Source organism: Lucilia sericata, unplaced genomic scaffold, assembly GCF_015586225.1.
Source record: "Lucilia sericata isolate MDLA Ls3-8-SP2 unplaced genomic scaffold, ASM1558622v1 Contig000034F_arrow, whole genome shotgun sequence".
Lineage (NCBI taxonomy): Eukaryota > Metazoa > Arthropoda > Insecta > Diptera > Calliphoridae > Lucilia > Lucilia sericata.
Genome location: NW_023994072.1, coordinates 361895 through 388115, shown reverse-complemented (window position 1 = coordinate 388115; position 26221 = coordinate 361895). Strand labels below are relative to the sequence as shown.

Here is a 26221-nt window from a genome sequence, read left to right as displayed (position 1 = left end):
ATTTGCGATCCTTGAAAATGCAGAGGATTTCCCCCCATTAAGATCAAAAGACACTAATATTACTAACCTGGACAAGCATCAGGAGGCAAATAGAGATACATAAATTACTACCTTACTCAAAGGCCATTAAGTTAAATGGTAACAAAGAACGTGAAGAAGCTAATACAAGAAAAACTAACCAGGAATATCAGAAGGTTTTGAGTCAACATAAGATACAAATGCCCTATAATCGTCAATCGAAGGCATGTAATCCACACACACGACCAAACACCAGCAAGAAGGGTGGAAATGAACAGTTAAATTTAGGATCCTCTGATACACAGGACAATCATGGAAAGGCCATTGATATTTTATCACAAGTCTCCAGAGACACAACTAACATAATTACAAATTGGACGAACGGGAAAGTAAACCCGGATCAAATGAGAAGAATTTTAATTAATATGAGAGAGAACATTAACAAAGGGATGAATTTTATTGATGCAAATAGGATATATGAATCAATAATAATGGAAAAATTTTAAAATACCAATCATCAAAATGAAGCTGCTTCAATTCAATATACAAAGTTTGAAGAAAAAGGGGAATAAGGAACTGCTGGAAATATATATGAGAAGTAATAATATTGATATCGCTATCCTGTACGAAACGTGGCTGCAGAACAACGCGTGCACTAGTTTAAATGATTATAATTTTTTTGGCAAATACAGAAATGATGGTTTTGGAGGTGTAGGTTTCTACATTAAAAAATCTATTAAATATGTAATAAACACCATTGACACAAACCTTGATTCTCTCTCTATTTCTACTACAAATTTGAAATTCAATTTAACTATTATAGTAAACTATAGTCCACCAAACTTGAGTATCGAAGATTTTGCCTCAGAAATGAGACGGATCTTTTTGTTCGGGCGTGCTCAGAAAAATCTGACTCTAATATGTGGTGATTTCAACGCAAAATCCAACCTCTGGGATGTAAACTCGGAGGACGGGAAAGGCAGAGTCTTAGAAGACTTGAAGAACCTCTCAAACTTTACTTGTATGAACGACGGATCTTTTACGTATTCTACCACCAATTCTAATTCTTCAACACTGGACGTTACCTTCTGCAACAGAATAGATGACAAGATTGTTTGGAGGGCAATCCCTACTAAGATCACTGGCAGCAACCATTTTCCCATAATCATAGATCTAAACTACTCATCAGACTTTATCAATAAAAATAAACTACTTGACAAAACCAATTTTTATAGGGAAATTGGAAAATTAAGAGTTGAGGGTGATATTAACGAGTTTCAAAAGAGCGTCGAGAGTTTAAGAACCAAGAACACAATCCACATCTCCAACAAGAACAAATATAGACCTAAAAGCTGGTGGAACCTGGATGCAAACAGACTCTTTAGTTTGAGAAATTTATTGAGGAACAGATTCTACAAGAGTAAAAAGATAGAAGACTATAACAAATACCAGGAAGCGGATAAACAACTCCATTATCACATTGAAGAGGGGAAGAGACAAGCCTTCTATGAACTCTTGGATTATATTTCGCACCCTTCATCCATTAAGGAAATGTGGAAAAAGTTGGCTAACTTAAAGAAATACAAGCAAACTAAGAAGAGTAATAATTCGTGGAGCAAAGATCAACATAAAGAGTTCCTTAACATGATAGCCATTCAGGATCGCGATGTATCATCTAACGCAGCTGCGATTGATAACAATTCGGTCATCCCTGGTCCAAATATTCCCTTACTATCCTTCGACGTTTTCGACAACTATATCAACTCCCGAAATCCGGACTCGGCCAAAGGGGACGATGGTATTTCATACCGAATTTTGATAAACTTGGACTATGATGGGAAAAGAAAGTTATTTGAACTGATTAAAACAAATTGGGAAAATGGTACTATACCTGATAGCCGGAGGAGAATAATTATTTGTCCTGTCCCCAAGAGAAACAAGGATTGTTCCTTGATACAAAATTACAGACCAATCTACTCTCAGTATTATTTAAATGTCTTGAGGCTATGGTAAAACCTCACATTGAAGAGTATATTAACCAGGAAAACATTTTGCCAGATAGATCCTATGCTTTTCGAAAAAAAAGATCGACCGCGCAATGTATTGGCCCAAGGCAGTTCCTTATCCCCGGTGCTATTTAATATATTCACAAGTAAACTTCATAACATTGCAAATGGTAGAACATTCATATATCAATTTGCAGACGATTTTTTTATAATTTGTATTGACAAACAATTTGAACCCGCTAGACAATTACTCTTGGAAAAACTTAATGATTTTAAGTCAGCCTGTAACAATCTTGGACTTTCGTTTAATTTTGATAAAACTAAGGCTATTCACTTTAATAATAGACCTAAAACACTTAACTTAAAAATAGACTCCAAATCTATTTTGGATGTCAATTCGATTAAATATCTCGGTAGGACAATCGCTCACAATAACTCCTCGATGAACCACATCAAATCCACATTCAACAACATCGACAGAACATGCAACTTCTATCGTCTGCTCAATCATCGAAACAAGGGAATTGAACCCCAGAGGGCACTTCAAGTATACCGTTCGTTCATCAGACCTCGTATAGAGTATGCCGTTTCGTCATTTTCTAATCTTGGAAAAACAGCTTTGAACTTCATAACATCAAAAATTAATATGTTCTTAAGACAAGCTCTCGGTCTTTTAAAATCTACACCTGTCCACATACTTTATAATCTCGGCGTCGAACTGCCTCCTAAGTATCGATTTATTTTGGCCACCGCTAGGGTAATACTTAAGACCATCGTGTACAAACTTCCGATTTCTAATTATCTTGATGAACTGGAGGGTGTTAATATGGGAGTTGCCTCAGTTTTTCATCAATATAAATTCATTTTTGATAACGTCGGAATTCTGAGTAACAATCTGGGAGACGTTGTTAACATCGACTTCGATTTCAACTTCTTTAAGGGAATATGTGAAAGGAAAGATCAGGCTAATCCTGAAATTGTAAACAGCATCTTTCTGGAGAAACTTTACACTTATCAACAGGACAATTATGAAATCATATTCACAGATGGCTCTGTAGCCACTAATTTTACTGGTTTCGCCTTCTATCATTTGGGATCCAATTCGACAGGCTCTGGTTTTTCACATAAAATTCTTTCATCAACTTCGGCCGAATTGATTGCTATGGAATTAGCGATAGATTTCGCTATCCAAAATGGCTTCAGGAAATTAGCCATTTTTACTGATTCCAGGGCCAGCATGTTTGCACTAAAGAATAAAAATTCGGATAACTACTTAATCGAGAGAATTCTAGGCAAAATGAACAAGACCGTTTTTGAAAAGCTATCGATAATTTATATTCCCAGTCATAAAGGAATAAACGGAAATGAGAGAGCAGATAATACGGCACGTAATGCAAGGAGAATGGGCCCATTGATGCAAATTCCTTGGCCCCTGAAAGATGCCCTAGCAGTTATTGAGTCCATGCTCAAGGGAGAATGAAGCACTGAATATGATCGTATCAAACACTCCAAGGGCGTTGAATTTGGGAGTCTTTTTCCTAGGACTCTAAAAGACTATTGGACAGTGGACAATGACATTGACCCAACTAACAGAAAGGCCGCCGACTTGAGGATGGCAAACAGAATTTTGTCTGGTCACACTTATTGTGGACTAATCCTGAATAAAATGGGAGTTGCAAACTCTGCTATGTGCGAAAATTGTGGTGTTCTAGAGGATTCCTCACATATCATTTTTTCATGCTCCAAATACTCTTCTCAAAGGGTAAATTTTTCTAAAATTGGTGAATTCGATCACTTAATCGAATTTTTGAATACAGAGGGAATGAGGGGAATATTTTATATAATCGAATTTTTAAAATCTATTAACGTGGAACTATAAACTATAATCGGCAAACGAGACACTTGTTTTGATCAAATTTTACTATTGAAAACGTAGCTACTATTAAATAGCTGAAAATTTGAGTTGGCGTTGTGTAAACTAATTACGGGCCAAATAATTCTTAGTTCTCTTGTTTATGAGACTAAGTAACTTAAAAAACAAACAAACAAACAAATTTATTATATTATGAACTTTTTATGTGCATATGGTCTAGTTACCCGGCGCATTAATTTATAAACTACATTTGAAATAAATAAATAAATTTCATAATAACTGTATTTTAAATATTATTCAATACATTCCTTTAATTCTGCTTAAATTTTTAAATGTTGCAACAGTGGCGATTAAAGTCGACATAAAAACTATTTTAAGCGGCACGGCCACACATCAAATTTGTTTGACTCAAACGTTAATTTTTTGATTGTGTTAGTGAAAAAACTCACATGTATATTAGGGTTCTATAGTTGAAACGAAAAGTCGACTTTTCGACATTTAGACTTTTTGCATTTAGTTAAAAGTCGACTTTTCGACCTTTCGACTTTTTCCATTTTATGAAAAGTCGATTTTTCGACTTTTCGACCTTTTTCATTTATTTAAAAGTCGACTTTTAGACTTTTCGACTTTTAGTATTCTATAAATGGTCGACTTTTCGACCTTTCGACTTTTTCGGACTTTTCGACTTTTTCCGACTTTTTTCGACTTTTTCCGACTTTTTTCGACTTTTCGACTTTTTTCGACTTTTTCCGACTTTTTTCGACTTTTTTCGACTTTTCGACTTTTTTCGACTTTTTCGACTTTTTCCGACTTTTTCCGACTTTTTTCGACTTTTTCCGACTTTTCGACTTTACGATTTTTTACGACTTTTTGACTATTTTCGACTATTTTTTTACTTTTTTCGATTTTTTCCGACTATTTTAGAGTTTTTGACCTCTTTTCCACTTTTTTAAAATTTTCGACTATTTTCGACTTTTCGACTTTTTCCGACTTTTCGACTTTTTTCGACTTTCTTCGACTTTTTTCGACTTATCGACTTTTTTCGACTTTTCGACTTTTTTCGACTTTTCGACTTTTTTCGACTTTCCGACTTTTCGACTTTTTTCGACTTTTATTTACAAAGTCGACTTTTCGACCTTTTTCATAGACGATAGTCGAGTTATCGACTTTTTTGGAACAAAATAGTCGACTTCGACTTTTCGACTTTTTTCGGCAAAAAGTCGATTGTTCGATTATTCGAAAGTCGATTTATAGAACCCTAATGTATATATGCACAATTTGATGTGTCGCCAAAGCGCTTTAACTGACATTTACTTTATATTTCGTAAAATTGCCGTACACTGTTGCCAATTCAACTATTTTCTAGTGAAATATAGCGATTTTTACCTCATTTTGCAGGCAAAACAAATCCCGTCATTTTGTTTTAATATAACGACAGTAATGTAATTTCTTTAAATTTAAATGTTATAAATTACAGCTGCAAAAGTATAAATTTGTTTTTGTTTTTCAAAATGATTTCGATGAAAACATTCAACTTGAATGGATAGCCTACAGTTATATTTGCAAATCTTCTTCGAAAAAATACATTTTCGACATGTTTTAAATCAAATCTGTTTTCCAGATTAGGAAGATTAGGATTTGTAAAAAATATATGGCGAATCTATATGATTTCTACTAGTTTTCTTCAAATCAAAAAAAAAAAAAAAAAATGCGTTATATGAAATGTTTGTTACTCAGTACAACTAGCAGTTTCCCATTCCGATTCATGACAAGTTATTTACTACAATGTTTACATATAGATTTTGGAATAATGTGAAAAATCAGAATAAATATCGCTATTTATACCCTACAACACTTTAAGCCACCTTCACACGAGCACACAAGTAATATGATTTGTCAAAATTTTGTGTAGAAGGAAACGGATGGTATCGTCTAAACGCAATATGTGAGAAAATACGGATGAAAAATTTGACAGTCGTATGACTCATTTTTTGAAATGATTCAAAAAACAAGCAGGTCGCATTAGATCAGGGATGTATTTTTATGTAAACACATACAAAAAAGTGAAACAGCTGTTTTCATCTTACTTTGTTATTGTTTTATACCAATCGTGTAAAGACTACGTCTGTAGGGCCCTTTATTGGGGTGGGTATATAGTATATAAAATTGTTCTGTAGATTTATTACATTATTTTTAAATATATTTTAAATGTAGCTATTTTTCAGTAAACTTTAGCGATATTTTTGGCGGAAAAAGTTGGCAACAGTGTTGTCATCTCTAAATTAATAAACATACTGGCATCACTATAAATATGGCGTCGAAAATAAGTTGCAAGAGATTTTTTTAATTACTGCATTTATATCGAAATTTTAATAAAAAAGTTATAGTTTCATATGTAAATATTATAAAAAAGTGAACAAATAAAATATTGTTTAAATAATTACTAAAGTTATATTAAAGAAAATTGGAAATTATAGTAGATATGGAGAAAAAAGGAAAGGAAAAATGTTAACATTTCGCAAATTGCAATAAACGAATGAATAGCTCAAGGACCCAAAAGTCAAAAACAGAAAATACTGCGGCAACAAAAAAAAAAAAACGACAGCAACAAAAAAAAAAAAAGAAAGAATAAAACAACTTTTTACCAAGACAAAGCGGCTGCGAAAGATGGAAAAGAAAGGCACTTAAAAAATCCAAGGCAGGTGTACGACGGCGACGTTGGCGCTACGAAATTAACTAGAATTAATTAGTTAAAAAATAGAAAAAATTACACTACACACACTTACAAGCAGCGAATCAATTAACAAAAGAAAAACAAAATTAGTGTCATTTTAATAACAAGTCAATTGAAATGATCTAGTAATTCCAATAAGAAAACACGCAGAGTTGAAAATAAATGCAATAAATAAATATAACCCACTAGAAAGTTAATAACACTTATAACATGAGCTCTTCCATTGTGACAGCTAATACTACTGCACCTGTATCTGCCATGGCTACTGCGGCTACAAATTTAATAGCTTCATTGCCAGGTTCCCGTCCACAAACACAACAGCCAACCCCCACTGTAGCTGGAGCTATTATGCCAGCTATGAATGCACAATTTCGTGAAATTCACAAAAACACCTGGCTCAAACGTTTAACGGCAGAGGGCAAAAAGGTCTGTGTTGGGCCAAAAGTAAGTTTGTCAATTTTATTCTGCTCAAGCAAATCATAAACGGAAAGCTTACAATTTTCATTGAATTTCATTTAGAAATCTGAACGCAGTTGGGTTGTATTTTGTGTACACGATGATACTGAAGCACTATTGGAAGGTTACGCTGAACCGAGACAGGCTCCATCACACAATCCCGAATGGATTGTATCCATGCAGGATACATTACATATTTCTCACGCACTAATTCCAAATTCACATGAATTCGAATTTGTTGTCACGCTCAGCAATGAAGTGGTGCGTTTTCACGCTATGTCATGGTAAGTTGAACAATGCTGGCTTAACATCTATCTATTTGGGGGGAAGGTTTGCAACTACTAAATTGTGGTGTTATTCTATGGATGGATAAGGATAACCTAACGTTTTTTTAAGATTTTTACTATTTTCGGCAAATGTAAATAATGTTATCTTTGTAAAGTTTTCTCATGTTTTTAAAATCTTTAATATAAAAAATAAGTAAACAAAAACGAGACTTTTTAATTTGGAAACTTCCCATTCGAATTAGTCCATTGGCCTACTGACTGACTGATTGCTATTAGTTTTGTTGTTATATTTTACTTACAATTTTTAATGTTTGTTTTGCTTAATGCAGCCCAATTACAACATTCCCCAACAACATCAGTATTTTATTTAATAATTTCTATTACACTTTTAATAACTACAGTTCGTAACTTCAATAATTTATCTATTTGTTATTGTTTTATGAAAATATCCAGGGATATTATGCAAGAATGGGTCGAAACATTACGGTCAAAATTAAGAGAAATGAAAATACTTTCACCTCGTGAAAATCTCTATACAAAATTACCAGAAGTAAGGGCTCCCCTATTGCCAACAAGAGATCCCACATCCCCATTACCAGCACCACCACCGGTGCCTGCAGCCATAGTACCCGGTGTTGAAAGAGTTATACCTCCTAGTGTTCAGCAGCAACAGTCCACAACAGCATTGGAAACAAATGAAACAAGGAATTCTCTCAACAATACAGCCACATCTTCTTCTCCTATAACAAGTGAATCCAATAGCATGGAAACAACAACAACCCAAGCCACTTCTTCTACGGCAGCTAATACAACTATACAAACATCATCATCTTCAACTACCACTTCAAATATAACAGCAGCTGTGCCGCATTTAACTTCTATGTCAAATACTCTAACACAAAATCTTTTAAATATGCTATCGGATCCCATTAGTGCTTATAGTGAACAATTAAATGATGCTAATTCCTCTTCATCCTCTATAGAACCAGATGATATGGTTACAGGTTCATCGACTCTATCTTTGGCCATGGAACGTGATTTTAATTTTAGTGATTGTTCAACGGAGGAGGAATTTATAGGTCCATTATTACGAAAACCCAGTGCAAATACCAGTGATATTAATGGAAGTTTTACTAACAACAGTGTACGCTTAGATGTTTTAGCGGCACATCGCGCTTCTGCAGGTTATTAGTATTTTTTATTTTTTTATTTTATATTTGATATTTATATATTTTTTTAATTTCAGATCAAATAAGAAATTTAGAAAATATATTACAGTGTGAACGTTATATACCAAGGTGAGTAAATTCAATAATTTAAAAAATTTTTGAGGTCTGCGATTGCAATGCCCATTATCAATTTCTCAATAATGATGACTTAAATAGATGATATTTACATATGCGGAGGCAGAAAATGTATTACAAATTACTAAGTGTTGAATAACCATAATCTAGCAGTAGAAGAATGCTAGATTAATTTCCCGTTACTTAACATTTTTGATATTACAGCTGATCTGTAAGGTATCTGAATTTATGAATTTAAATGCTACACTGAAAATAATCCATGCCTAATATACACGAAAAATGTTGTACATTGTACGAAATGCTTCGTGGTTTCGCACCACGAAATTCTTTCGTAATATATACGAAATTGTACGAAATATTTTAGTAAAATGCAAAATAATTTTATATTATTTTAGAAAAAAAAAATTTGTTCATTTTACGATTTTTTTTAAAGACATAAATATGTTATTTCTTTTAAAATAATTTTTGTAAATTTAGAAAAAGATTGCGAATTAAAAAAACATTTTTTTATGTTAAAAAAAAAAACATAAAAAATTTTACAGGAAATTAGGCAGCCTGTAAATTTAATATTACGTTTAATTTAACTCGTACTTCGTTTTCGTACTTTCGTAAAATTAGAAAAGGGGTTGATTAAACAATATTTCGTATTATACACGAAATTTTTGTATATATTACGAAAAAAGTAGTTACGAAATTTTCGTAAAGTAAGGCATGGATTGTTTTCAGTGTAGCTTTAAAGAAGAAATAGTTTGAAAGGAGGATGTAAAGGGGTAAAATGTTTGGATGTAATTATTCGGATATAATATTGCCTAATGAATTTAGATTTTGGGCTAGAATTCTGAGTTTATCTGTGTCGTTTGAATAAGAAAAACAATTGAAGGTCATTTGATCTAAAAATATATACATAATTATTAATAGAAGCAATCGATAATTTTAATTATAAAAACAAATTAACATTTCCTTTGAATGCAAATAATTAAACATTTAAAAAAATCTCACATAAATAAAAGATTAATACAAATTATACTAAATTATATTAAATCACCATTTACAATATTTTGATATTTTTCCTCAAGTGTTTTCAAAATTTCCCAACCTTCTATCTTATCAAATTCATTGTGATAGTTAATGAATATTTGTCGTAACATTGAAAAACAATTAAGTTTAGCTAATTTTAATTGCAGTTTATGTGCTTGAGTTTGAATAGTTAAACGTTGTTCGTATTTTTGTCGCAGTTTCGTTTTGTTTTTCACAAATTTACGACAAATATGACGAGCTATTACATCTTTGCGTTTATCAAATTCACACTTAAAATGTTTATGCAAAATATATTGCAAATCCACATCATATTTACTTATAATATCCATAAATTCTTTATCATTTGAGAATTGTGCAAAGATTAATTGAAAGAATTGAAATTGTGTTTTTATCATGCCATACTGTTCCATGTCTAAGAGTTTTTCTCTTATTCTTTCCAATAAGGATTTTTTCATATTGTCTAACATTTCTTCAAATGTTTCTCTTTCGAGGCGAAACTTTTCGGCAATTTCCTTAAGTTTAATATTTTCAATTTGTTTTTCGGTCAATTGCAAACGTAGCGTTTGTAATTCACGTGTTAACTGAGTTGTTTCCGTTTTTAATTCAATATTTTGACTTTCATTTAACAGTGTGCTCATATTTTGTGGTTGCTCAAGAGGAGGAAAAGGTTCATCGACTATTGCAGTGTTTAAGCAATGTGACTTGAATGTATCGTCACTTAGGCTAGGGAAACTTCTACTACTCAAATTACTGCTCAACTGATCATCTAGCTCACGTAAAACACTTTCCAAATTACGATTGCAATTTTGTATATTAGTGAACGGCTCCTGTAGACAATTGGCTTCTTTGATTTGTTGTTGCATCAAAGTGCATAAGCAATTTCTAGCCATTTTCTCTGTTTTTGACGTTCGATTGAATACTTTTAGCCATTTGCGACATATTTCAATATCATTAGGTTGCGCACTCTTAAATACCAAATCTCTTAATTCGGATAATTGTTCTTTATACAGTTGATCTAATGTATCTGATTTTAATTCATAATCATTGGATTCTTTGCTATTAAGATCATCATCTGTAAATGGTTTTATTTTATTAAATTCCATATTTTTATAAAAATATAAATATTTGTCGTTTTTTCACAAATAAAACTGATTGAAAAATCAAAATAACATATTTGTATTTCGAAAAGGATAATTGTATTGTATGTATTATGTAGTGCTGTCTATGTGATTTTATCGGGTCATTTATGATTCACAAGTAATCGTGATTAACTTATTAGATATTAGATAATTAGAATCCGTTATCTAAAAGGAATCTTTATTTATGATCAAAAGTATATGAATACAAGGGTCGAAACAATAGGTTTTTAGTTAATTTAATATTCGAATATACCAATTAAAACTTGGCGATTAAGTATACTGTATGATGCACTTTCTTTTAGACCACAAACATCTCGCTCCCTATCCGCTGGAGCTGTAGACAAATCTAAAAGACAAAATATTAATCAAAAAGTTGAAGCTAGTAGTAAATTATCATCCCTAATGGTTGCCAATACTAGTAGTAAGGGAAATAACATAACAGAATTAGAAGTTAATTCGGAAATTTCAACACCATCATCAACATCCAATGATAACTCCTCGAATACGAATATTACAATAATACAAGTATCAACAGAAAATCGAAACGATAAGACAACGGCAACCAGTGCTGGAGAAAATAATTATGAACCACCAAAATTGCCACATAAAACAATAACGTCAACCGGAGCGACAGCAGATATATTTAAATTTCCCGATGCCCATGTATCAATCACAAAAAATATAAAACATCATGAATACAAAAGTAATGTACAAATAATTCCGTCCAGTAGTAATAAAAGTAACAGTAGTACCAGCAGTAGTAGTAGCAATAGTAATCACAATCACAACAATAGCAGTACTATACAAGTAATGGGCAATTCCACCACAATGGTGGGTGGTAATCAATATACAACTCCAGTTAAAAAATCACAAACATCAGCAGCTGCCAGTGTTGCTTCAACAACAATAGATGAGCATAGCAAAATAACAACAGTACATGTAGCTGGTACTGATAACACATATGGTACATGCTTCACACCGCCCTCATCATCTGCCTCGACATCACTTACGTCCACACCTAAAATGCCTAAAAAAATTATATTATCAGCTAATACGTCCGGAATAACAAATATTACAGTGAATAACACAACAACCAGTGAAGAAATGTCCGCAGCAGTGTTAAGAAAAAATTCCATTGGTGGGAAATTAGAAAATGAATTTGGCATTTCGAGCGCTAACTCGAATTCACCGAATTTAAATAAAAATAATGGACTACATTATGAAAAGGTATTCCTTTCAACTACAGCTACTATAAGCGCAGCTGATGCCTCTGGTAGTGTACAGCCCACATCATCATCTCAAAATATTACACCATTATCACCGAAATGGAGTTCACCACTTCACCGAAATTCAAAACAACGTACTAAAGAGGAAGCAACAGCATTACCATTGGGAAAATCTTTAGCCACTTCAAATGGTGTGGACAAAAAAGTAAAACTACAAAATTCAACAACTAAACAACACAGTGGCGAACAGGGGCATAAATCGCCCACACAAATGCCGCTGCATACAGCTGATCAGCCGATGTCTTCTATCAATATGGGCAGTCCAGCTATGGCTAGAAGAAGATTTGTTTCTCCTACCAACAGCAGACCCATACCAACTGCTGCACCCAGACCTCCATTTATACTAACGAGAGGACTAACAGAAGCTGTCATAACTAGTAGACCTAGTCGAAAAGATTTCCATTTCCTTAATAAACTGTCTGTGGCAAAAACGAAATCCTCAAATACTAATGCTAATTGTAGTAAGTCATCTAATACGGCCAATAATAATGATAATGGTTCTGGTTCTTCCGCATCTACATCAACAACACCCTCACATTTAGCCGTAAATCGTACAACATCTGAAGCCTTAGAACAGCGCAGGCGTAGTTCGTCAACTTCAGATGCTCAGTCACAACGTCATACTCGCGGTACTAATAACAATGATCCCTCTAATCGTGCTAACGTTGGAAGTAGTGGTGGAGGAGGAGGACCTTTACGTCAACCACCACAGCCTTTTCGTTTAGCGGAAAATATTCTTGGTGTTAGTTCTAGTCCAGGTAATACTACATCACCGGCCAAACGTATGACTTTAAGGGAACAACAAGTAATGCAATTGCGACGTGAAATAATGCATCCTGGTGGTGTTCGTTTGCAATTAAGGCGTAAAGATTGTGTAGGTTCTATTGCTTGGGTAGATGCTTTTGGTGCTGTGTGGTAAGTTTTTGTTTAAACGAAAACATGTAAAAGCATGTAATCTTTATTGTTTCCTCGCAAACAGGGTGGCTGGTTGGAAGCAAAAAGAACATCCTGTTTTATATAATGCCTTACATATAGGCGATCAATTGCTGTCAATAGCTGGTGTAACAATAAGTTCAGCAACAGAAGCTAATAAAATTATACGCAATACCAATACACTATTTGTAAGTGGAAGAATATCAAATCTCCCTCCTTAACAGAAATCATATAAAAACGTAATGTGAATTTATTTTAGGTCGAGGTCTTAGTACGACGCATACCATTTGGCCGTGGCTACGCTATACGGCGCGAAAGAGAAGGTCAATGTTTAGGTTTAATACGTGATGGTAATACATCTACAATAGTTGATGTAGTACCAAACAGTTTAGCAGCTAGACATGGTCTACCTCCTAAGGTACATAGCAACTAATGTTATAGATGTGAATGAATATACATAATATTTTTTTTTCATATTTTCCAGGCCCAGTCATGTGATGGTACTACTTTAACATTTTGGGTACTCACAGAAATAAATGGCCGTCCATTAAATTTATTTTTTAAAGATAATGAAATACGCGATCGCTTAAATTCGGTTGGTCGTGATATTTCCATATTGGTGCAGCCGTCAGATTTAATAACAAAACTTAAGAAACAACTTAAATCATTACGCGGCTATAAGGATTATTTGGTGCAATAACCCTAAATTAATTAATAACTTGTAAAGCAAACAAAACAGAAGCTAAAAGCATTCACATTTTAAGACACAATCTCTCATTGGTAAGATTTTTTACTTTTCAATTGTTTTCTTTATGACTCTTTTTTTTTACTAAACATTATCATTCCAATTTTAATAATGCATATTTAAAAGAAAAACTTTATAATGTCTCAAACTAGTTTTCTTATAATGAAAAACTTATATAGTCAGTATATATTAGCTGTAGTGTACTTAATACATTAAAATGTACTACATTTTAGACATACGTACATATAAAAAGTACTTATATACAAACATTTACATATATATTTAGACATTTTGATATATATAAAAAAACACACCATACATATATATTTTTGCAATTACATATTTTATATACACACATACATATTAGTATATAATCTTAGGCATAATATGAAATTTTTTAAAATTTAGGTAATTTTTTCTTCAATCAACTACAAAAAAATACTCAACTCAAATATACATTTTTGCATTTTTGGCATAGTTATTTAAAGAAAAAAACAAATGAAATTATAAAAATGTTTAAACAAAATTTGTTAATTAAATTAAGTAAAAAGCAAATAATTACATACTATTAACTACTTAAAACTTTTTGGCTCGCAAAAAAATGTTAAACAGATATATCAATTTCCCAATTGTTTGTCAAAAACTTACTTATTGTAGCCTTTTTCTAAGTTGTTTACAATAATTATAATTTTTACTTACCCTAATATTTGTAAAAGTGTTCAACAGTCTTATGCATTTTGGGCCAATATTGAAATTTGTGCATTTTTCCATTTACTAAGATATATTCCAAAAACTCAGCCTAAAAATCAATTCGGATTCATATCGAAACTTTATATAGATGTAATCATAAAAATGTTTGATAGCTGATTAGAAAAAGATGATATAGACTGGTAATATGTATGTTGCTGTTACAATGGGGTACAGATTAAATTGCACCATTAGTATTAAGTGATATGACATTAAAGCCAAAATTGATAACTACTCCAACTACTGACCCCCTCACAGATATCTCTATTTCATCGGGTATCAACATCGGCGAAATAATTTCCAAAAAAACACCTAATGTTTGGCCACCACAACGCCGGAGCTAACTATCTCTGTGGCAGACATGTGTTTGTTGAGTTTAGAGGTCAAAAATCAAAATATTACAAGATAAAAATGGGCTTGTCTTGAGAAGGAGTACTATAACCTTTACTTTTCAATCTATAACTTGCCAAGCTTCCTAAACTCCCCACAGATGTCTCTTTGGACAAAGAGACGATTGTAGCCATGTATAAGGCAATTGGTCGCTCTCTTCTCAATTATGCTGCCCCATTCGCAACCGAATGTGTCAAGATGACTAACGTAAATCATTTACATGGTGGGACCAGGTTATTGTCAGCCAGACAGACCCTAACCATCAGGTTCTGATGCAATATATCCTTCCCAGACACATAGGATGGACATTCGATGCTTTCGCATCGACTTCGAAGACATACCATTGAACGTTGACAGGCAAAGAAGAATTAGGATGTTGGAGAAAAGGTGAGTGACAGCATAAGTTATATATCACCAAATAATGTTTATCTGGTGTACAGAGAGGTAGTTCAAAAGATTCAGCAGAATATCGCATTAGGTAAAACTCAAGACACTCCGAAGGGTATATCGTATATATCTCTATATTTTCATTCCTAGAACATCAAGTTTACTGATCACTCAATTACACTTCGTTTTAAAAAGTAGTGAATGGGTATGAGAAACCCGGAAACCCCCTTTATCAAAGAATTCGGTGTTGAACATTTGTTGCATTAAATATTATCACTTATCGGAAATGCCTAATGAATCTGATTAAAACACAACAAATGCAAATTGCCCATATATAATTTTGTTTAATTTTTACTTCCTTATTAATTTTACCATTATGTCTTATTTTAGATAATCAGATGCAATATTATAGTGCCTATTTTTCGAAATAAAAAAATATTTTATTTAATTTAAGTTTAATGTATAATGGATTTGTGTAATTAAACAAATTAAGTTTATAAACGTGATATGATTTTATTTCAGTAGAGCATAAGCATTAAGAAAAGTAATTCCAATGTATTTTAAAATTTTTTGTTTTCATTTTTCAGTTATCCTTTACAAATAAAAAAGACATCATAAAAGAAAATTTATTTATCTAATTGTGTTTTTTTTATTAAGCACACACAGTGTTTTGAACAGCAGTTGCTGTATTTTGTTTCCAAACGCGGAAATTAAACTTATTTGTGTCCAAAGTAGAATAAATAAAAATAGGCATTGAATTAGTCATCACCCACATGGTGCCATCTTCATCAATCTTAAATGGTAAAATAAATAAAGTTAATAAGTTTCAATCTTGTTTGTATTATCTAAAATATTACCGTCAAATCACTTGGATATATCATGGTTTGTTCATTTTGTGCCACTTGACCATGATTAGCTGCGTTAAATGGTTTACGTGTATTCCAGCAACCAACACCATTACGTTGAATTTCAGCATAAAATACTGCACCAGTACGTGGATCATATTCGTGCATTGTCGACTGTTTATTATCACCGCGATAACCCAATAGCCGAAAATCTTGACCATGACTACCACGTTGAGCATTTCTTTCATTTTGTAGCACAGCATTGTTAACTACGAACTCATTATTACTTGCCATGGCATGGAATAAAATATTGCGTGAACCATCTCGTTCTTTTGGTCCCAAACTAACGGAAAAAATACCATCATTCCAGCTGAAAGACTGACCTCCAATGTTCAAATCACCAGCAATTGGATCGAAATTGAAATAATTATGCTCAAATGACCACATTTTGTTTAGCTCATAACTATGGAATGAATAAAATAATTTGTAATTATGCATATTAAAGTTATTCATATATAGATATCTCATTCATATATAACCCCCACACTGAATCGACATTAAAATTAAGCAGGAGTTTCCCTCATGGTAGGATCTAAACTATCTGAACTGATAATCGTATAGTCGATTATGGCGATAAACATAATTAGATGTGGTTTTATGAGGGTCCACCACGCTTTCTTCATTACATCAGCAAAATCGCTCGTTGTCAATTTTTTACCACCACTAATTTTGCTCCAACGTTTGAAAGTCTACCCACATGTCTCAGAAATAATTCACCAAAGTATAAGGTTTTAATCTGTTGACTTTAGTTTAAAAGGGTTGTAAACCCGGAGATCCGAAGGGTTCATTGCTGAAGTGGATTTCCCCTTCAAATAGATGAAGAAGAAAATAGGTATAGAAAGGAAAACATTATGGTCTGTTATCTGAATAGCCAGTCTATTCCGCTGATAAAAACTAGAATGTTGTCTAATTACAACTAGATACATCTCCTAGTTCATCATGGAATTTTTTCTAGTCATTTCAGACTCTGTACTCTAAGCCAGTTGCATAAAATATGCCGTACAGTTTCTACCTCATATTCGTCTTTACACAACATACAAAAATCCTACGTGAGACCGGTTATTACTCCTACTAGATTCCTTTTTTTCTTCCAGTCCAATCCTACTAGCATTTTGGTTGTTTTTGTGTGTATTCTCGGTCATAATGTCTTAGAAGCCCTGCAATCCATTCTACTGTGAAAGCAACAGTATTCAAATTATTGGATATTAGCCTACAGCAGTGACAAATAAAAGGTTTACCGACCTATCCTTACTATTAAGGTCCAGTTCCAAGCACTGTCTGGCAAATTCATCTGCGATCTCGTTACCCGGTATATCACAGTAACCTTGTATCCAACACAAACTTACTCTGTATAACCCAACTAAAACTTCTGGGGCTCTTCTGCAGCTAGTTACTGAAATGAAGGGTGTGACATTTCAAACCTGTACATTGTTCTTCCAAGTCTTCTTCCAAGCAGTCTAGGAAGGTCTCAAGATACTTTTAGACCGATTCACACCCAACCCATTGGCCCATGTTGACAGATCGCATGACTTCAATCATTGTCAGAAGAAAATTACCCTTAATTAGTATCATCACATCATCCGCATAAACGACTAACTTTCTTCCTTAGATAGGCATGTTGAACCTTGCTAATAAGGGGGGTATCAATATCCTGATATAAAGATCTATCATCACTTACAGCACTTTAGAAATAAAAATCTATCTTCTCCCTAATCTCTAGAAAGATATCCCGAAAGGATAAAATATCAGGCGAAATTGGCGTTCACCTCTCAGCCCAATTTACTAGATGAGTAAATCGATTACTATCATTTATATCCATAAAAACAGTGAGATTTACAATTTACTAGATGAGTAAATAGATTACTATCATTTATATCCATAAAAGCAGTGAGAGTAACCCCTAGCTAAACTCTGTCTATGAGATATCTTCACGTTGAATGTAACTTATGTCTTTGGCTTAAATCCGTCGGAACCTAGAAATCTCATTTACGTTGTCAACAGATTTAGTGGTTAACATAAATTTGTCTACTACTTTTATCAAGGGGTAGCAGAATATCGATTACCAAAAGCAAATATTCTCAAGGTTAAGGTAGAATATATGGATAGTTAGGTTCTCCTATTTAATTTACCTGTACACATAAAGTTGATTGCTAACTAAGTCTGGTATATAAGCAAAGGTTCTATCGCATCCTTTATCTGTATCAGGAGTAATGCTAGCTAAACCACGACCTTCGGCAGCCACAGATGCTGGTATTTCAAAACGCCTTATAACTTTATCAGTACGTAAATCAATTATCCAAATTGTGGGTCTTTGAATTTGCATAAAATTATCTAAGGAAAATATACATTAAATTCAATTAGAAAAATACTTTAACACTACTAAACTTACTGGGATACTCCAACATTCCGGTATCAATAAACCACAAACGACCACAAGTATCAACACTTGTGCGGTAGACCGAAACTAAATGATCAGAATTTGACTGAAAGTATATGTATATAAATTAAGATTATGTACTTAGCAGTGATTTTTTTTATTATTACCGTTAACTGGTTAGTTTCAAAATCGGGATACGCTATTAATTTTGGACTTTCTTGTGTACCATCTTTATTTAAATCTATATAATTGAGGGTTGATGGTATGCCAACTCTTCGCCTTGGCATAGTAACAAATAAACGCCCTTTGTAATGTGTTGCTCCCATTGGTACATTATTATAAGGTATATACGAAGCATTGTTATTTACTTGACGCCTACTCCTTGCTCCATGGTATTGACCAGGAAAATATATAATTCCTAAATAGTAAATTATAGAAATTATTAAAAGTACATTCACATATTTAATTTTTTGGTGATATGATGTGTATGATCCAAATTTCCACTTTAGTTATTAAGAAGCTTTATCATAATATGTTTTAAATGTTTTAGAGAAGTGAAATTTACATAAACAAGTTGAATGGACTTTAATAACAAAGTGCATATTTTCATATGCATAAAACATGTATGTGATATGCATATTAAAATTTTAACATTTACGATTTAGTTGTAACTCGGAGCATACATATATTCTACTCTTAAATGCGGTTTATATGAAGTATAAATTGAATCCATAACTTACACGGTTTAATATTAAGTTCGATTCATTATTACGTCCTCCAATTTAATTTAAAAATGTTCATTACAAGATATCGGACTATGATTTTTGATTCTCTACGAATTTTGTAATGGCTCGAAGTTTGCAGAATACTTTCTAAAAATTTCCACAAAAATACCATGTTAATCCAATTTACATACAGTGTCTCTCATAAGTATTCGAATTTAGGTAAACTATGAAAAGAAACCAAATTTAATAATATATTTTGTGTGGAAAATAAATAAATTAATTTGTTATATTGTCTAGATAGTCCTTAGTTTTGATATCACGCCCCTTAAAACTTGAAAACTTTACATTTACTTAAATTAGTTGTGCTTTTTTTAAAAAAAGTCCATGAAACTACTTCACAAAAGTATGCGAATTTTTCCTGTATTTCATATTTGATCATATTATACGATACACAAATTTTAGAATCGCATGGTTTTATGCTTAATATTGTTTTAAGGGGTTACTATCAACCGCATGGATATATTTTTGACCCATTTGGTCCACAATTTTGGGGGATTTGTACCCTCTTTTCATGTAATATCATTAAAATGGCGATTTTTGGCTATATTTGTAATGTTTTCACCCTTTTTCCAGAGATAAAACCAAAATTTAATATTGGAATTTAATAGAACCCATAGGGTATCTAAAAATAATATTTTTTGTTATAAGGATCTGTACTTAAAAGTTCCAAGATATATTTTTGGTATCGTTTTTCAGTTTCTAATTGAATTATCTGGATCATAATTCCCTTTTCGTACCTCTAGGCACGATATTTTCCGACAAAGTTGTCTAGTGTATATTGATGTACATATTGGCACTAATGTATTTTAAATTTTCAATTTATTATAGCGGTATACAACCCCAAAACATGCCTTAACAAAACGTCATCCTACATAGTAGATTTCAGTTTTTACTACTCGTAACTTTCACGCTTATGTTGCCCGTTACAATAACACTGTAAGTCCTAAATTTTGGTTTTAATTTGATCATAGTAAATAATATTTAAACACATATCAACATTTTTGATGTGATCATAATGATATCGTGCCATGCAGCATGGAGGCCATTGGTATATAAAAATAATGATTTTACTATTTTGAATGGTGCTTCTTCGAGGCATGTTTTGGAGTTGTACACTTCCACAACACATTGAAAACTTAAAATGTATAAAAGCTTATATCTAAAAGAATATATACCAGAAAACTTTCCCGGAAAATAGTTAATCCTAGTATTATAAAAATGGACTTAAGTTCCAATATATTGAATTAGCGACAGAAAAATTATCCGAATAATTTATCTTGGAACGTTTAAATACAGATTCTTGTAAAAAAAATATTATTTTTAGATACCCCAAGGGGTCTTTTAAGTCCCAATATCAAATTTTTGTTTTATCTCTGGAAAAAAGGAGAAAAATTTACAATTATGGCCAAAAATCGCCATTTTAATGATATTACATGAAAACAGGGTACAAATTCCCCAAAATTGTGGACCAAAAATATATCCTTTCCGTGGATAGTAACCCCTTAAAACAATATTACGCATAAAAACCATTTGATTCTAAAATTTGTGTTGCGTATAATATGATCAAATATCAAATACAGGAAAAATTCGTATACTTTTGTGAGGCAATTTCATGGACTTTTTTTAAAAAAGCACAATTAATTTAAGTCAATGCAAATTTTTCAAGTTTTAAAAAGCGTGATATCAAACATAAGGACTATCTAGACAATATAACAAATTAATTTATTTATTTTGCACACAAAATATATTATTAAATTTGGTTTATTTTTATAGTTTACCCAAATTCGAATAATTATGAGAGACACTGTACATATGTCACATACACCACATACATATGTCACATACACCACATACATATGTCACATACACCACATAAAGGAGAAGAATATATAAAATTTTTGTTCGAAGAGGACTTAAATTTAAAACAGCTTTTTTGGTCGATTAATTTTTGAATTACCCATAATCAAAAACAATCACAGAATTCCATTCCTAAACAAAATTGAAACCATTCCGATCGCAATGTGTGACAGACCAGTATAACTTTCAATTGTAACCACTTACCTATATTAACATAATTTTCAATAACTATTACATATCGTCCTGATTACATACAAGTAGTCTAATAAAGTTTTATTAACCCTTTCAGGATCAAAAATAATTTATGTCGAATTAAAAACTTGAAAACATATATTTTGGAGACTTTAAGTATGCTGAATCGAAAAAAATAATATTTTTTGAATTTGAGTTTTCCCTAGTAAGTTATAGAAAATCTCAATTTTCACCTTAAAGAAAAAAATTAAAACTAACTGTAAATATTACACTTCAAAAATGCATAAAAACATAGTATATTGTAATGTCAACAAAACCACGGAAAGGGTTAGTGCGTGTAATATAAATTCCTCAGTTAATTTCTACGTGAAAATATAGAAGCTTTTTTTTGGAATCTAAAAATTTAAATGGCGCCGCATAAAGCAAGCATAGTACCAGGGTAACAATCCAAGAAGTCTTGTCCAAGAAATACCGAAACGACCTATACCTTTGTTTAGGAAGCCAGATCGCTTAGACTTAGCTAATGAGTTTTATGGTCTCCACCAAAATCCAATGAGTTTTTTATGGTTTTCCACCATGTATCAAAGTAAAAGTTGGGTTATAAATCCGAATGCATATGGTTAATATGTAGAACTCGAAAAACAGTAACGCGGTACGGTTATCCGACGCCACACACTAAACAAATGCGGTAGTGAAACGTATAACTCTCGAAGGCAGAGCAAAAAGGACGGCCTGATTACCCTTAAGAGATAATGGCAATGACGCACGACGATCTTCCTTCACCCAGAGCTGAATTACCTATGATATAGAAGCTTCATACGTTTTTTCTTCATACGATTTCCTTAACATACCTCCTATGACATCACCGTGTTAAAATAATGTCTTAACCCATTAGATCCCAACCATCTTAAAATCAATAAATTTAAAATTTTTGTTGCAAAATATATCTTATTATGGATTAATTTAAAATAAAATTTAAATACAAAAAATTTTTAAATTTTGGAAATGCGATTTTTGGGCTGTACTCGGATGGGTACAGCGGGACAATATGGGTACAAATAAATAAAAAAAAATGTAAAAGCAATTTTTATTATTTTTTTTAATATTTTGGTACTTTCATACATAAAAAATCGAATCAATTAGTATTGAGAATTTTTCCAATAGATTAATTATGAAATGTATTGAAATTCTCTGCGAATTACCGTATTCAGTGCACTTTTTCGACACTTTATTGATATTTGTGCTAAAATAAATTAATTAAAATTCATCATATGGGATGTATTCTTCACTGACACTACTGTCATACACTTCCCGTTCACCAAAAGTGTTGTCTGGTAGATCCTCCAGTAATTAACTGTATTTATCAATTCCTTTTTCATCAATTTCTTGGCAATATTTGAAAAAATAATGGAAAAATCTAATGTGAACTGATTTTATTATAAAGATAATCAGTAGCACATACAAGCCTTCTAAAATATCATTATCCTTAATAGATAATTAAGATATATGAAAAAATAGACATGGGTATTCCCATTGTACCCAAGCGAGTACACCAATATTTAAGCTTATAAAAATTAACTTAAAAACTAGTTTTTAATTATTTTTTTAACAAAATCCTATTGGGCTGATCTGTTTACTTTATTTTTCTGTAAAATTCTAATCCATTCAACTCAAAATGAATGAGTTTGACATCAAATTGCAATGAAAGGGGCGAACATTTGAAAAACTCTGTTGACAAAAAAATTATTTAAAATTTACCGTTATGTTTTTATGACTTTATAATTCGGTACATTTACTCTTTAGATCCTAAAGTAATGTTCCAAAAATCAAATTTAAAAAAAACTCAGTAATATGGATAATCTAGCATTATAAAACCGGTTGTTTTTTTGTACCCAAGCGAGTACAGTGGGAACGAATGGGTTAAAATGCTAATGTGTAAGTAAACTTTAGCATTTTAAACCTTTACTAGGTAATTAAAGTTTTTGCTGGGATGTTTAATTAAAAGTTTTACTTGTATTTTACTATTGTAACAAAACCAAACGGATCAGTAGATCCAAACATTTTAGGAAATCATCGATATAAATTTTGCGTTGGTAAATATTAACTCCATTTTGTTTTCCCTACAGAGTGAGTTGGTCTAATTTATATTAATATACACTCCCGCTCACCTAAATATGTTTTGTATACATTCAAATTATTTTTTTGCAAAAAAATAATGGACTAATTGGTTATATTAAAATTTTAATTGATACCATGATGTCTTATATATCACTAGATAGATAAACATTAGTGCAATACTTAATAACCGATTTTTAATATTTTTTTTTTTTTCTAAAATACTACGTTTTTGAAAATTTTTTTGGCTCTTTTGAATAGGTTCATCATCTTTAATTGACAAAAACTACAACAAAATGCATTTTTCATGAAACTTTTTTATTTTTATAAACATTTTTACAAGGTTTTAGAAAAGATTTAGTAAGGAACATATCCGCCGTTACTTGATATAACTCCGAAAATTCGAGATGATAAAAAGTTATAAAGATTCTTAAGTAATGGCAAGGAAATTTCGGTCCAAGCCTTTTTAGTTCCTTTAATTTAGGCTTCTTTTGTGTCATACGACCTGCCCGACCTATACACATTACGAGAAAGAATATCCGAAACCACTCCACAATTTTTACATTCTGCCTTCGAATTCACCCTTTTACAGCCCTGGCGGTATGGATCGGGGCATTATATTTTTTAAATATCCACGGCAAGGATTCACAGATATCCGAAAATGTGAAAAAAGCTGTTTCCAGTATGGCATTAAAATTATTACAATTCTTACTAGATGGAAGCTCACAAGTTTCATAATACGAAATTGCCCCCCACTACAACCCACATCCTCCACAGCTATGCAGACTCAGGTAGAGATTTTCCTTTCAAAAATCATAAAAATAATGATTATATCGATCCGAACCTTTTAAATTAAACTTTTTTCATCCGAAAAATCAAGATGTTGATATTGATTTTTATAACCATGTGTTCACGTGCAAACTGAAGAGGTTTTCTCTTTACGAGTGGCAATTGGAGTGGGTTTTATTTTTTTTAATATTTTTAAAGCCTTGGCCCTTCTTACAATTCGTTTTACTGTAGCTAGGTTTGCTGTAAAACCTTTCTTTAATTTTTGCTGCAGAATCACTTGACTTGGAGGCAAATTTTATGAAATCTCTTCTGTCCGCTTTTGTTATGACTTCATATGTAGTTCCATTTATGTTTTTTTTATATTCAGACTGTTTTCTTATAAAATTGCGAATAACATTCTGAATTGGCCAAATTTTTTGCCAAAATTTCTGTTATTTTGGACAGTTTCCAAAAACGCTAGAATTTTGTGATTTTATTCTTTAGTTAATGGGTTACCGCAACCTATTTTTTAAAAAAATATATTGTCTATATTCACAGACACTAGAATAAGTATGGATTTTACCCACTGCCAGCAGTAAACTGATTTTGTACTGACTCAACCTTATAAAGTGAACCAAAAAAATATAGCTAAAAAACGTAATATGTTAGAAAAAAAATTATTTAAAATCCGCTATTAGGTATTGAGCTAATTTTTGTCTCACTAGTGATACCTAAGACATCATGTTATTATTTAAAATTTTAATATTACTAATTAGTCCATTATTTTTTACAAAAAATTAATTTGATTGTAAACAAAACAGTAAACCTATTTAAGTGAGCGGGAGTGTATTATTATTATTGAAATCTTCTCAACTTGCAATGCTAACTTTCTTATTTATTTTAATAAGTTGCTCGAGAAAATATGTTTTAAAATTGTACAAATTAAATGTTGGTATTAATTAGTGTTTGATCGCGCAAATTTAGGCTTTTGAACAAAGTTAGCATGCTGAACTTAATAATGTTCAGGCTTTAAACGGGATTCACCAGAAAATTTCAAAATGAATAACGTTTTTCTGCGATAACCGAAACTAAACTATGTACAAGAAACTTGCTTTTGCATTTAATTAGACATTTTCTATTTAATAATTTAATTGTTTTGTTATTATTAATCTTTGAATATTTCACAGATAATGAAAATATAGACTTGGAAAGACCCAATTATTAACAAAATTTAGTATCAAAAACATAAACACTGTGTATATATGTATGTATGTAATAAATTAGACTTGCCCTTAAATAAATAAAAATAAATTTACTTTAAATTTTGTCCGAAATCCTAAAGTAATAAAGTAATTTTGAAAATAATTCAAATAAATATTATTTTCAAAATTACAAGACATAGCTTAACAGACACAGAAAATTATTCTAAGCTTATTATTATATTTTTAGATGGGCAGGTCTATTATCCATACATTATAATAATGACCTTCCAAACTCAAACAATTGTGACATTAGATGATAATTTCACAAAACATATAAAGAATTATCAGTTTTTTGGGATCACTCTCAAATCTATAAGTACCTGATTTTGGTGTCTTACCCGATGGTGGGCTAATTATAGTTGGACCTGTTGTCATCGGATTATTTCCACGGTTATAGTAATCCATTTGTTTCCATTTGAAGACCTCAATCATACCATCTGCTTTTGTATGTAACACGGAATATATAAATATTACCGAAATAATACAAATTAAACGTAAAATCATTTTAAAGACGTTTTCTTTAATTAAATAATCAATAATTATTTTAACACTTTAAAGAACCGCTCTCAGCAAAGGAAGTATAGCTACTAAATTCTGAATAACAATTCGTATTAACT

The 26221-nt window shown here is 31.7% G+C and overlaps 2 protein-coding genes across 5 annotated transcripts; one reads left to right on the top strand and one right to left on the bottom strand.

Annotated features, from left to right (window-relative positions):
- The first annotated feature begins 6170 nt into the window (after window positions 1–6170).
- LOC119612580 (flocculation protein FLO11) lies at window positions 6171–15607 on the top strand. Of its 3 annotated transcripts, XR_005232157.1 has the most exons (9): window positions 6172–7075; window positions 7151–7371; window positions 7828–8558; window positions 8621–8672; window positions 11158–13056; window positions 13121–13262; window positions 13334–13492; window positions 13559–13854; window positions 14825–15607. XR_005232157.1 is itself a non-coding variant. In XM_037968402.1 (8 exons), the coding sequence occupies exons 2-8, from the start codon at window positions 7265–7267 to the stop codon at window positions 13772–13774; spliced, it is 3306 nt and encodes a 1101-aa protein (XP_037824330.1). In that variant the 5' UTR covers window positions 6171–7079; window positions 7151–7264; the 3' UTR covers window positions 13775–14176. The 3 variants fall into 3 exon arrangements, 2 of the variants coding, with proteins under 2 accessions (XP_037824330.1, XP_037824321.1); XM_037968402.1 differs by lacking the exon at window positions 14825–15607 and having other exon boundaries at window positions 6171–7079; window positions 13559–14176; XM_037968393.1 differs by lacking the exon at window positions 14825–15607 and having other exon boundaries at window positions 13559–14175.
- Window positions 15608–15836: 229 nt separating this feature from the next.
- LOC119612599 (L-dopachrome tautomerase yellow-f2-like) lies at window positions 15837–26221 on the bottom strand. Of its 2 annotated transcripts, none has more exons than XM_037968419.1 (6): window positions 25943–26221; window positions 18793–19043; window positions 18638–18731; window positions 18378–18579; window positions 16201–16651; window positions 15837–16136 (listed from the first exon to the last, which is right to left on the bottom strand). In XM_037968419.1, the coding sequence occupies exons 1-6, from the start codon at window positions 26106–26108 to the stop codon at window positions 15996–15998; spliced, it is 1305 nt and encodes a 434-aa protein (XP_037824347.1). In that variant the 5' UTR covers window positions 26109–26221; the 3' UTR covers window positions 15837–15995. The 2 variants fall into 2 exon arrangements, with proteins under 2 accessions (XP_037824347.1, XP_037824340.1); XM_037968412.1 differs by having other exon boundaries at window positions 25925–26220.

Coding starts and splice junctions, on each gene's coding strand:
- LOC119612580 (XM_037968393.1), top strand. CDS start 6,842: ATGAGCTCTTCCATTGTGACAGCTAATACTACTGCACCTGTATCTGCC. Junction 8,559..8,620: donor GGCACATCGCGCTTCTGCAG/GTTATTAGTATT, acceptor TTTTAATTTCAG/ATCAAATAAGAAATTTAGAA. Junction 13,263..13,333: donor GCAATACCAATACACTATTT/GTAAGTGGAAGA, acceptor AATTTATTTTAG/GTCGAGGTCTTAGTACGACG.
- LOC119612599 (XM_037968412.1), bottom strand. CDS start 26,108: ATGATTTTACGTTTAATTTGTATTATTTCGGTAATATTTATATATTCC. Junction 18,580..18,637: donor CGGAATGTTGGAGTATCCCA/GTAAGTTTAGTA, acceptor TATTTTCCTTAG/ATAATTTTATGCAAATTCAA. Junction 16,137..16,200: donor TATATCCAAGTGATTTGACG/GTAATATTTTAG, acceptor TTACCATTTAAG/ATTGATGAAGATGGCACCAT.